General features: G+C 40.7%; 1 protein-coding gene across 2 annotated transcripts in view; it reads left to right on the top strand.

Moving 5' to 3' along the window:
• Positions 1–11,236, top strand: part of CREB3L2 (cAMP responsive element binding protein 3 like 2) — a 74,395-nt gene extending 63,159 nt beyond the window's left edge. For both annotated transcript variants that reach the window (XM_061444899.1, XM_061444898.1), the window contains exons 8-12: positions 1,072–1,140; positions 8,174–8,273; positions 9,194–9,320; positions 9,987–10,212; positions 11,136–11,236. In XM_061444899.1, the coding sequence (XP_061300883.1) occupies positions 1,072–1,140; positions 8,174–8,273; positions 9,194–9,320; positions 9,987–10,212; positions 11,136–11,211 (598 nt within the window). In that variant the 3' untranslated portion in view covers positions 11,212–11,236. The remainder of the gene's footprint in view (positions 1–1,071; positions 1,141–8,173; positions 8,274–9,193; positions 9,321–9,986; positions 10,213–11,135) is intronic.
• The last annotated feature ends 2,004 nt before the right edge of the window (positions 11,237–13,240 follow it).

Raw genomic sequence — 13,240 nt, 5'->3', positions numbered from 1 at the left:
GCTGCCATCTCATGCAACCCTGTTGGCCTGGTGGGTGGGCAGTGTCCAGAGAAAAGTGGATTCTGAATGAATATATTCTGTCTTCTAGTGCAGGTGAAGACAAGAATAGGAAATGGATGAGTCAAGTCTGCCTGGGAAAATAAGCAGGATTCAGGAAAACAGCATGTGACCCATCAACTTCCCTTAGTGAGAAAAAGCCAAACCCCCATTTAGTGATTTATATCCCAAATTAATATTTTTCCAAGAGGCAAGCACTCTAGTATTTGTCTCCACAGATGGATCAGTTAAACCCCTTTTACCATCTTTGGTGATACCCTTGATGTAATTTCCTTTTTTTCTTCTTATCTCTTTATAGCTGAATCTTGCTTCCTCAGAGTTACTCTTGTGAAATTCCACCCTATGCATTTTCCCTTCACGTTTTTCCTTTTTGAAGCTATTTCAAGTGGTCATGTTTGTCTTTTTAGGTGTCCCATAGTTTAACTTGGATCTCTTATTTGGTTTACTGTATGATAATCTTTAGTTTAGGGGGTTTCCAGGGGCAGTGTGGAAATGATCACTCTATTGGGAATTAGTCTCCTGGCTTGTTTAGCCTCCATACACTTGAAGTTTGAGGATCTGATTTCAGAAGCATGGTATTCGCCAAATTGCTTGGTGCCTTGTCTTAGCAATGAAATGCAAGGAACACCTTTGCACAACATATTAGCTAACAACATCAATATAGCATGTTCTGTGACTTTAAAGTAGCTATCCATGGCCCAATGAACAGAGAAAGCCAGAGCAGGGTGTTTGCTGTTGCTATTTCAAAGGGCAGAAAGTAGTTACGATCCATCCTGAATGAGCTGTACCTACTTGGATGTAGTTGAGCAATGTAAGCAGGTGCTCCACAGCTAATAATGTCTTTTACACTATGAAGTATGATTAAAGGTTATGATTAAGTTTGGTGGTGTCACTTTTCATTAAATATAGGCAAGATCATAGAGTTCTCTGTGAAAGCAAGTTTGGTTTGCTTTACAATCTCTTTAATAAATGACTGATTTTATGTTCCTCTTTCTTTCCTGGTGCTGTCTTCAGAGTTGAGACCTGTTCCAATGAAAATAGTGAGCTGCGTAAGAAGGTTGAAGTGCTGGAGAATACTAACAGGTAAGGTATGAAGGGTGTAAACCAAAATTTGAGCATAATATTACAGTGAAAAGTGAAAATGTGGTATTTAGGAGATCAATTGAAATGTGAACAATAGTGGTATCTGATGTGGTTAATGTCAAAGAAGGATGAGGAAGACCAATTACTGTGATGGAGGTTTTGATGTCATGTCTTAAGTTGTTTCCCTAGCCTGTGTTGCACTTGAGAAACCTTTTAGATTTCTTCCACTGCCCAAGGCAACATTATTAGTGGTACACAACAAAGAGAAAACAACAGCCCTACTCTCCAAATAGTCTTTATTTAGTACTTTTACCGGAGAGCTTGACCTGGAACATAGCACTTCCAGAAATTACAGTGCTGAAGCTCAAGAGTCATCATTAATTCTTTCTGGACTACTAAATGTTACTTCAATTATTGCTCACCCTTCTAACCAACTCAGATGCCAGAACTTCTTTCAGTTGGAGGAGGAGAATGAACTCCTTTCTTCATTTCTGAAGAAATGGGTAACTCGGTGGTGGCTTTCCCAAAGGACACATGGCAGAAAATTTTGAATAGCTAAGCTTTTAACTGGATGTCAGCCAAGAGTGAAGCATCAGTCATGACTTACGCTTGTTGTGTTCTCTAATGATGGCAAATTCCAATTAGTAGGTACTAGATAAAGCCCACTGTTAGCACCTTCTAGTTACAGGCATTTGTAATGATGGTTGAATATTACCATTGAACATGATGGTGGCACTGAAGTGTGGGAGGAGGCTGGGTTTTGAAGATAAGATCCATGATCATGGAAAATGGCCCTAGAGCTTGTCTTGCAGCCAGTGTATTGCTAATTGAGTGGCATGTGTTGTTTCTAATCTCTGGATCCAATCTCTGATTTCATGGAGCCAGACCCTGCAGCTCTGAAATTTGCTGGGAGAGTGTCTCCCACACACTGCTCATGCATAAAGACATCTGCTGCTTGTTTGAAGGGAGCCAAGCCATTTCTGTGCTGCTTGTATCTTCCTCCAGGGATTTACATAAAAGAACCAGGAATTGTTCTGTAGGTGTGGAGTAGGGTTTTATCTCCCAATATCTGTCCCAGGAGGTGCTGAAGCCTAGAGTTGTTCTTGCCAGTTCATCTGAATTTGGCCAGCTGTTTTAATCTCCGAGTTGTTGTGGATGTGGTTGTGAGAACAGCTTTCTTGGTATTGTCCATCCTTTTGGGCAGGACCTTTAGTATCTTCTCTATTATTTCATGATCTTAATTCTCTCACATGAAATACTCTACAAATATTTAGCGAAGTGACACTATCTCCAAATTCTTCATCTTCAGGGCATGTGGGATGGTTTGCATTGTTCTGTTGCCTCTGCAATAGCATTGATACTGATTTGTAATCTCCTGCAGAGAAGCAGATCTTCCTGACCCTCTGCACAGAAATTCTTATAACTGATGGCGATGTTATTTTGGCTCTTTAGATAGAAATTGTCTCTAAAATCTGTTAAGGCTTCGAATTGAAGTACTGAGAAATTTGGTGAAATTTCACCAAGCCTACATTATGTAACATATCACTTTATGTTTGTTTTTTTTTTTCAGGTTAACCCCAGAGCCACTTCTCTTATTCAGTGTATAATTGTGCAACTGTATAATTCAGAGAATGGTTCCAGGCCCTTGTTTAACATATGTTATCCACTTCCTACAATGAATTCAAAACGCCCGGTTTCCTTATTAGTATTTGCACAGAGGCTTGATGGGGCATCCAGAAACTGTTCAAATATTTCAGAACTTGTCTTCACAGCATCCTATAACTGGTACTTGCATCTCCTATGTACAGTCAGGAATCAAAGTTCAAAGCAGTGATGGTCAAAATTATGCAGTATTGATTTATTCTTGCATGCCCAAATTTATATGTTTATTTCTCAGAGTACCTGGCATGTAGTCATACACACATGTATGTTATTTGATATGCTCAAAGCACAGCCCCAGTTGACTTTAGCTGCAACGTTTAGTGTTCAGTGCAGCAAAAAATTAAGACGTCATTGAAGGTATTATCTAAAAGTAGATCTACAAACATTAGAGCTGTTATTTTGTTGCAAAAAATTGCAATAGTGGAAGAAAGACAACAGGAAAAGAAGAGTTCATGCATTCAAGTGTAGATGAAGGCAAAGTTGGGTTTTTTTACCTTGTTAGAAAATTGGGTTATAGCTGGGTATCTGAAAAGTCATGCATGTGTATGTGCTGTAAGTCAGTTTCATGTTCTTATAGTCTGGCTGGAGTTAAGATGAACTGAGGGGTAATTTCCAAAACATAAAATGATTGAAGAGCAGAATTTCCTTTCAGTATGTGCAGTCAGTTTTTTAGAGCATGTTATTCTATATATAGAACACGTTTTCACAGGTACATACCTAACACTTCAGGGAAACCCTGCTTACGTTTCAAAATCTGGCTCCAAACCATGGAAACAGTAGAATTTCTGGTAAAAAGTTCCTACATTGTTATCAGTAATATGAAAAAAATTAGAATGATCTTCCCTCAGAGCCTGCCTTAGCTTGAAATTCTGGCTGTGAAAAGATGTATTGTAAAAGGTGCAAGTGTGGTCAAAAAATTTGCATCCAGAAACACCTCCCTTGATATTCATGCATCTTAAAAGGCAAAGCAGGAGGCTGGAGATCAAGATGCAGGGGAGTTTTTAATTCTCATTACTCTTGAGTGGGTGACTGCAGCAATTTTGGCATCCTTAGTATTAGAACACTAGCATATGTTTCCTCTCCTAATTTATGTGACTCAGTCCCTTAAAAGAAACTCATCCAAGTTCCTTTCTAGGCAGTTTTCTCAAAACTAAGGAAGCACATTGTTACATGTTTATCTGTTACGTCTTGTAGCCACAAGTGAGCCAGTCTCTTGTTGATTCAGAGTAGCATCTAAACACGTGGGGCACCCCTGTCTTAGAAAGCAAAGGGTGTGAGAAGAAGCTAGCACCAAGAGTTTAACTGACTTGTCCCAGTCCCCAAGAAGGCTTGATCCACTCATGTTTTGGCGCTGGGCCTAAAGGCAGAAACTGCCAGTGATCTAGGGGCTTGAATATGGTCTCTGGCGCCAGTGTTGTCTAGCTGGGAGCTATGGGAATTTGGGTTTAAAGGCAGTATTGAAACATCTGGTACTGTGTATGACATATGAGAAGTATTTCTGCATTTTCAGTTCTGTTGAATCTGTATTTATAAATATATTGATGATCGCTTTTCCTGGAGAAATGATAGATACAGGATCCAATTGGCATATGGGTGAGAGTGTCACACATGGACAGTGCATGCAAGTAGCTGCTAAAGTTGTTCCAGTGAAGTAATCTCTAGCAAATTGTTTAGATCACCACTCTGATAGGCACCTTAAAGGCAATGGCTTTATAAATACAATTGGGATGTTCATCCATTTCTCATGCTTCTGTTCAAGCTATTGTTATAACTCTCAGTTATCTAAAGATCAAATCGTATATCAGTCTGACCCACTAAAGGCTTATCAGCACCAAAACTGCCAGACTTCACTGATTTCACTGGTTTGTTTGGCTGTTCCTTTATTTGAGGCTGGTAAAGTCATTTTACCAAGTTATTTTCAGGGAGTGAAGGATCTGGATTTAAGTTGCAATGGGATCTCTTGCACTTCATTTCAGACCACTCTTATAACAGTTGACAAAGCATGGCAGCCCTGGAGCAACTTCTGGTTTTCAAAGCAGCAGGATCATGGGTTTTTATGCTGAAACATCTTTGATGGGAAATTGCCGATTTTTTATTTTTTTTTTTATTTTTTTTGTAATTCAGATAAGGAAAAATTATGGTTTGTTTTTTTTTTTTTTTCTGCTTTGAAGTATTCTGGTCTTTCAGTGAAAACCTTACTTTGGGATTTGCTCTCTTTCCTACAAAATAGGACAGGCAGAGAAGGAATCTGTGTGTAAAGTTGGAAGACAGAATAATTTTTCTCTCCCCTTATGAAAATCAGGTTTTGTTTCTCACAAAGTAGATGCGTTCTCTGAAAAATCTTAATCAAAATAAGCAGTGTTTGGTGTCCCCTAGCAGCTGTCTGTCTGTGGTTTTGTTTGTTTAAACTGATGTTGGATTTTAGACACTGACTTAAGAAAGTCATGTCCCAGGTTGCCATGTCGTGTACTGACAAATTTTCTCTCCTTAATCAAAGTGTCACTGGAAGCAAAGGAGAAGCCTTGACTTGTTCCTTACTTTGGCAGTGAAAGGGGCTCTTCTGAAGATGAATATGTCAATGTGCACATAAAAACAAGACATCACAGGCAGAGTGAATTTACTGGCAGGGTGTGGAAGGGAGAGCAGGGGTCTTCAGTCACTTTACAGCTTTCCTATGAGGTGCTTCCATTGGCAGAGAAAAGCGTGAAAGCAAGTTCACACCTCCTACCGAGGTGACCCTCTAATTGAATATCACTGAGAAATGTGTCAGACACAGTGAAAATAATCCTAGTGGGTGCAAAGCCCCTTATACACGTTGCCTTGGGATTGCATTTTCTCCTGGTAGAACTTAGCCACAGGCAGTGTGTTTCACTAAAAGCACTAGTGGCCTTCCTGCTGCTATTTAGAAGCATCTGAATTTAACATAAATCCCTGTTCTACAGAGCAGAGAGCTGTTCTCTTCCCCTGTCTTAGTTCAAATAGTTCTTGCAGCTATCCAGTAACAATGAAGGCAGCTTTTGCATGAGAAAGGAGGTCTTTTGACCTCAGAATCCAGTCTTCCACCATTCCGGATTCAAATAGAGAATAAAAGCACCAAGGAGTGGCAAGGTAAACTGGTATCATCTCTGAACAAACAAACTTGTTTCTTGCTCTTGCCTTGGTTCTTTCTCAGTTTGAAAATTAACCTGTAGCCTGTCAGCTCCCAACACAGTGTCCTTGTCTGTTGAGAAGACAGTAGCTCTCTAACAGATAAATGACTTGGGAGAGAAAGACATTTTATATGAAGATAGTTGGTACATAAGGTAGAGGATGAATCTTCCTCTCTGTATAGGACACCTCAAAATACCTGCCTAATTATGCTTTCCAAAAAGTGAGTCTTTTGGAGTCGGCTTTCTGGGCCCAGTCTGCCCAGCAGGTTTTTAAATTGGGCACAAAAAGGCAGAGATGAGGAAAACGAGGAGAATTGCCTCTTCTCTGTTCGTTTCCTCACCAGCCATTAGCTGTTTTCTCACTGACGCCTCCACAAAAAGTGGCAAGAAGCATCAGCATTTCAAGGCTGCTGCCAGCCCCCGAGCTGGGGAGGAGGAGTGCTCTTTCCTCCTCACTCTGCAGAGCTGTTCCATGTTGAGCCCAATGAGTCAGGCCTGAAATGGGGGCAAGATTTAGTCTTCTAAAACAGCACAGAAATTGGGGGGTTAAAAAGGCATTGCTCTGTAGCATAGCTGGTGACATATGGTGCGAATAGTGTATGCAGCATGTTCTGTGCCAGAAAATGATATATGCCATGTACTGAAGTCTCTCTGAACCCCATGCTTTGTAGTGGATAATAGAAGGAATTGGGGAGAAATACAGAAGAGAGCAGGGAATTAGGATGGTCTCATTTATGTGATGGACAGTGTTTTCATCTCTTAATTTGCCTGTGGTCTCCCTAATAGTGAATAAAGGCCTGAATTAGACAAATCAATTTCTGTTTTTAAATACTGAGTTGCAGAATAAACCATCCTCTCAAGAGCGTGAAAGACATCCTTCCTTAATAAATTGAGAAGGATCTGCTGGCCCAGATAAATGTGTGCTGTGAGCATGCCTTGTGCTCATTTCAGAATGTATTCCTGAAGTCCTTGAATTCATTAAACCCTAATTAGCAGTGAGCATTGATGATAAAAAAAAACCCTATAATAGGCAGACCAGTGTATATTGAGCTGTGAAGGCACCTCTGGGTCTGTCCTACAATTAGCTTTTAGCCAGTTTGATCTTAAAATAATCCTTCTATTTTCTGTGACATCCTGACCTTGCCTCTTGCTTTAGCATTTGACGTCACAGCCTCCAAACCCATTGTCTGGAGTTTTGTGGGGGTTATCCTCTGCAATAGATGTGAGACTACAGTAGGAGTGAAAAGTAAAGTTGGAAACAAACAGCAAATGTAACATTGGTACAAAACTGTACTATATTTCTGTTGAGGACAGGCATTTAGGTTACTCCTCATCTGTTAAAAAGCTTTAATGAAAACTGCTGTGAAAACTGTATACCAATCACACTTTGACATCATTTCCCACTTAAATGACTAGTATCCTGACTATAGTAATTGATGATACAGCAGAAGAAAATCAGCCAGAAAGACAGAAGAATATCCTCCTGGTCTGGAACTGTTGATGCCAACCACAAGAGAATTGTCATTGTGGTTGGGACCTCTGAAAGACACAGTCAAAGTGGCCACTTGAAGCATCCTTGATTTTTGTCAACTACTGAAAGATTTAGGAAATAGCAATAAAGTGCTTTATTTATAAAAGAATTTGAAAAATGGAGTCTGTGCCTGTGCCTGGCTTTAAGACCTTCCCTTTGAAAATGGTCCAGCATGTAGACCCCTGTGCATCAGGTGTTCAGAAAAATGAGGTAGCCATGTACTCTACCACCAATTAACGCAATTATAAACTTGCTTGTGAATCTTTCTAAATAATGGCAAAACTCCTGCTGAGTTCATGACATAGAATCGGGTTGTCTGTGCATCTAGTCACTTGCATGTAGAGCAGCTTCAGTTGTTTGTGTGCTTACCAGAATAATTTCCTGTAGAAACACTGAAAACACAGTTTTTATTTATAAGAGCTTTCTGACAGTGCTAAAGTAGTAATTGTTCAGGGATGTCAGATGGGGGAAAGCTGAAAGATCTTTTTGAAAATCCCAGTGTTACTACGTGTAAAAACTTTGTAAAAATAAAAATATTCCTTGCTACTTACTTCCAGGAGAGGGCTTTAACTATCTGTACCTTATCATACATGCTGTATTATTCCACAGGTGTGGAATGTGAAGCAAAAAGCTATTTAACCAGCAAGTAGACCAGTGTGTGTGATGCTTGTCTGTTGTCTTTGCTTTCCAGAACACTTCTGCAGCAGTTGCAGAGACTTCAAGCCATGGTTGCCGGGAAAGTGTCCCGTTCATACAAGGCAGCTAGCACACAGACAGGGACCTGTCTTATGGTGAGTTTCACTAAAGCTGGGAATTGGGGGGGAATGAGAATTTCATTACACTGCTCAGAGTCACATCCCTTCTTCTGCAAAGCCCCTCACTTTCAAATTCTCAGTTTGGAAAACTTCTCTTCATAACTTGACAATTAATTTTAAGGTAGGGGAGACTCCTGGCTGATGAAGATTAATAGTTGTGGGAAGGCATTACGTTCTGGAGGAGAGTGAACCTGTGCTTTTGGTTAGGTGCTGCAGTGATGAAAGAAGCACTGCTGCTCCGAGTGACCTGTTTTATAATTTCCTACAATATTGTAATGCTAGAAATGTCTAGGGTTGTAAAATGAAAAGAAGGGTGACCTATGCTGCTTGGTTCTTTTGATACCAGTAAAAATAAACATAAGGAAAATTTGATAGTCCAAATAAAAATACGACCAAAGCTGTAATAGTAGTCAGGACAGGAAAACTCTTAGAATGAAACTTTCCTCTTTTCTCTCCTGATACTCAGCCAGCAAGTTCCATTTATACTAATGCTATAAATTGATGGAAGTTATTTTTCTAGTCATGTAGCCTCTCTGTCACTTTTAAGCAAGACTCAGGCCAGTGGCAGGAATAACCTTGGAAACTCCTGACAGTATCTGTAAAACATACATGGTGGCTGTTTGTGCTTTTCAACTTCAGGAGTAAATAAGGCGACAGGCTGAAATGGTGGCAGACATTGAAAGCAAACTCCGATGTTGAAATCTGCCCTTTGAAACACTGAATTGTTATTGTGTATGTACTTTTGCTAGCAGACACTGAATGTAGTAATGAAAATAGCCTCAAATTATTTGTTTTGGAAAAGTGTCAGATCTGTGTTGTGTTAATTTTTAGTTTTGATGTTCGCATGTGGGTCATGAGCTAGTGCACTTACCTCTTCCGCATTCTGCCTTTGCCAGATGGTGGTGCTGTGCTTTGCAGTAGTTTTTGGCAGCTTCTCTCAGAGCTATGGGCCATATCCTTCTGCCACAAAGATGGTTTTACCCAGGCAGCATTCCTCACCAGAGTCCTACACAGACTCCATTGGTAAGTGACAACTATCCCAGTTTTGCTTCTTTCTCGGTTGTGTTTTGGCACTTGTTTTCCACCCCCATCCCTAACTCCCTCCTCAAGCACCTCTTCCTTTTCTGCTCATTAATTTGTCGTATCTGTGTTTTTCAAAGAAGGATAGTTTGGCAAGCTGTGCTGGGGCAGCAGACTTCAAACACAGGCAAAGCCCACTAGCCTGCTTGGTAATTCTGTGTAAAGCAGTTTTGTTTCTATTTGTGGAACTGAAGCTAGTAGTGTGTAAAAGGTAGCAGGATTTCTACTTGGTAGCAAATATTTACACTGTTAAAATATGCAGCTGATATCAGCTGGCATTCCTTTGCTGGTGTCAACAAAGAGTATGAGGACTGAGTGGGAAATTCTTAGTATTACATATCCGTAATGAACCAGTTGTTTTCAGTATATATTATCAAAGCAATTGTTTCATTTTGTTCTTGTTTTGTGAATAGTTCAGAGCTTTTTGATCCCTACCTGGACCATTGCTGTGGTATCTATCTTTTATGAGCTGTCAAATTACCAGTTAATCACTATGAAGAGAAGAGAACTTGCAGCTTTAGTTCTGCTCTGGAATTTTCTGAAATGACCAGGCTTGTTCTCTAAGCTGCCTGTTTCTAATCAGATTTTGCTTCCTGTCTTTATATGCAGTGAGGTCAAGGAGTCTGCTAATTTATGAAGAGCCTCACCAGCTGGAGGAGTCGTCAAGCCCAATCTCCTTTGCAGATCGCAATGACAGGCAAGCAGATACCTCGAAGTACACAGCGCTGTCCCTGGAAGCCATGCCGGGAGCACAGCAGGATGATATCATGCAGTTCACAATAGCCAACGAGACGAGGCTAGAGAAATCAGTGCTGCTGGGCCTGCAGCAGCATAGGTGAGTACAGGGTGGTGGGCTGCTTGTCACACAAGTGTTCAATATCACTGTCATTTGTGCCTGGAGGTCAGTAGTAAGACTAGGGGCTCAGCAATGCTGGGCACTGTGAAATACGAAGTAGGAGTTTGGTCTCTATCTGGAGAGCTTATTTAAAAAGTTACTGTTATCTGGAAAAGTGATTGCAACAGTATTGTAGTAATACAGCTACCAAACTCTGTGCTTCTGCCAGAAACCTAACCCCTGTAAGCCTGTTAGTTGCACTTACCCACTTTAAGCACTTAGCTCTGTGTCTCCTAGAGGAATAAGCTTTTGCCGGTTGGGTAGAAGTGTGAGGCTGTGACTCACTGGGCTTTCTATGAGGTTAGGGTGTGAAGAGTTGGAGCTTCTCACAGCAGTGATCTTTCTAAAGCATTACTGAGGAAAGTTTGCAGGACTCTGTCTAAACAGACCTGTAAAGATATCTGAACTACTTAACACAGAGTTCCTTCATAATTTTTTTTTCTTTTTAGCATAAATTTAAGTTTTTGGGGCCTCTGAAAAGACAGAGATTCACTAATTTAAATATTTGTGTGCATTTTCTTTCCACTGTACATTCCCCTATCCTGTCACTGCCCTGTTGGCCTTGGCCTCTGTGAACAAGCAGTAGCGAGCACACCAAAGAGTGAAGGATTCTGTTTCAAGGCATGCTATTCTGAGGGCTAGGATGAGCCATATCACCCCAAGCATAACTTCTGAGTACTTGTGTCAAAGTTATACCTAGAGCCAGAAAGGTGACTAATTCAGTGTGTTACCATACTCCAACTGACAAGTACTTGGTAAATACTGGGTGCCTTTTTAGCATTCTCCAATTCAGGCAGCATATGCGCTTTTAAAAATCACTATTAGTGTTAACTTTTTTTGTTTTGGTTTTTTGTTCCCTGCAGAGTCAACTCCGAACTAGAAGGAAATGAAACACTGAAGATAATTGAAATAGATAGAAGAGTCAATGCCACCGCTTAAAAATAAAAAAGGCCTTTTTTCTAGACTTCCCTTTTTCCCACATATTTTCAGCCAAAGTCCCCTGACTTGTCATCCTCAGTGAACCAAAGCACAAAAGAGAGGGAGTTCAAGTTCTGCATTGACTGGTGAGGCTGTGACTGCAGATGGGATCTCTTGTCTTTGTAACTCCCTTTCTCACTTCACACACAGTCCCTTTATTTGGTTTTATTCCTTTCCGGTCTAACACTGCAAGGGCAGGATTGAATGATGATGGCAGATGAAGCCAGCAGCGTGCTGGTGACTGGTGGGTGTGTGTGTGCGCATGCATGCACACATCCTAATCTGAGCACAAAGACATTCTTTAGAAGAGTGAAATGTGCAAACCCGATGGGAGCATGTGGGTGATAGGTTTTTTGGGAGAAGGTAATTGAGAGAAAGAGGAGCATGATGCTGCTCAGAATCTAGCCACAGCTCCATGCCTACTGGTCTACAGCACTTGAGCCTTTTATGGGGATTGAGAAGCATGTATGTAGCCTGCTTCTGAAGGGACAAGGAAGGTCCCTGATACTGGGGATGGACAGTGATACTGCTGAATTGTCCTCCCCTAGCTCTTTCTCTTCTCTCCTTCAGCTTCTTTATCATTTAGTGGGGTGGGTTTCTCTCTGGATCAAAAGCAGTCTTGGTAGGTTTCCTTATTGCTTCTACCCTTATGGAATTTAAGCAAAGATCAGTTGCTGTCTTGTCACACTTTGTGTGGGAGAATTACACTATTTTAACTAAATCTGTTTAGAAAGCAGGTTTTGTTAAATTTATGCAATGTTTTGGGTGGATGTCCTTTAGTCTGCTTAAGGATAATCTGTTTATCTTAAATCAGTTCCTTCCCAAGAAACTAAATCAATGTAAGGCTGAAACCAGAAGTGCCTCCTAAGAGGACCATATGGATTTAATTTATTGGCTTCTAAATATGTTGATGGGATTTCTTACGTAGACCTGGTCTCAGATCATCCTGTGTTTCCTTTCCTTGCCATCTTCCTGTTACTGTTGTAAATAGTATTTATTAGCTTTGCAAGATTTTGCTCAGGCAGTTGCAATGAAGAGAACGGAGCTTCCCTAACCCTTCAAGTGGTCTGGGTGAACTGAAATTGGACACACAAGTATCACTGAACACCCATTCCCTCCCCACACACTCGAGTTGTCCTATAATAAAGCTGTCTCTTATCTTCCTCTTATCTCCTTCTGCAGAAATGTGATCTCAGACTAGTTGCTTAGCCAAAAAAGATAGGGATAGAGGTAGCTCCAGCTAGGTACAAGTAGCTCCAGCTAGGCACAGTTGAGACCTGGATGTAGTAGATAATGTATCAACTGTACAGCAAGACAGCCTTTGATCTGAGGAGTTGAGTGTGTAGGCAAGAGACAAGGCAAAAGAGGGATGAGAGGGCACTGGTCCAAGTTCAGTGGAAATGCCAAGAGCAGTATTCAGATCCATCCTGGTCCAGTACTCTTCTTCCTGCTTGCTTTCTTCCTTGTCCCATTTAGCTGTTGCCTTTAAGGGTTCTTCCTCTCTCAGTCTGTGGTCATGTCTTTGCTCAAGCTGCTGCGCTTCTTGCAATTCACCCTTGCAGTGGTGCAGTGGAACCTACCCCAAGATTTGAGCAGGGTTTTATCTGGTTACTACAGAAGGGCACTCAGACTCCACTGAGGATGGATTTAATATGAAAAGCCTAATTCAGCAGGCCAGAATAGCTACTTGACATTTTACAAGAAGAAGCTAATTTAAAAAAAAAAAAATTTTGAAGCTTTTACTTTTTGTTCCTAATGATAAATAAGGGAAAAACTAACCTAGCCTTACAAGTAATTTTTTACCATGTACAGTAGATATCTCCTGCATGTATTCTATTTTGTAAAATACTGGATTTGTATTTTATTACAGTAGCTGCCACACCAGCTGCTTTCTTCTTCTTCATTTTCCTTAGACTTTCTTCCCTTAGTGTCCTATTTGCTAGACTCAAAACTCAGTAAAATGAATGGATAGAATGTGCAGGGGGCTGTG

This window comes from Pezoporus flaviventris, unplaced genomic scaffold, assembly GCF_033815535.1.
Source record: "Pezoporus flaviventris isolate CSIRO_AGI_PZ_B2104156 unplaced genomic scaffold, CSIRO_AGI_Pfla_v1 ptg000002l, whole genome shotgun sequence".
In the NCBI taxonomy this organism is placed as follows: domain Eukaryota; kingdom Metazoa; phylum Chordata; class Aves; order Psittaciformes; family Psittacidae; genus Pezoporus; species Pezoporus flaviventris.
This window is presented reverse-complemented; position numbering and strand designations above follow the sequence as displayed.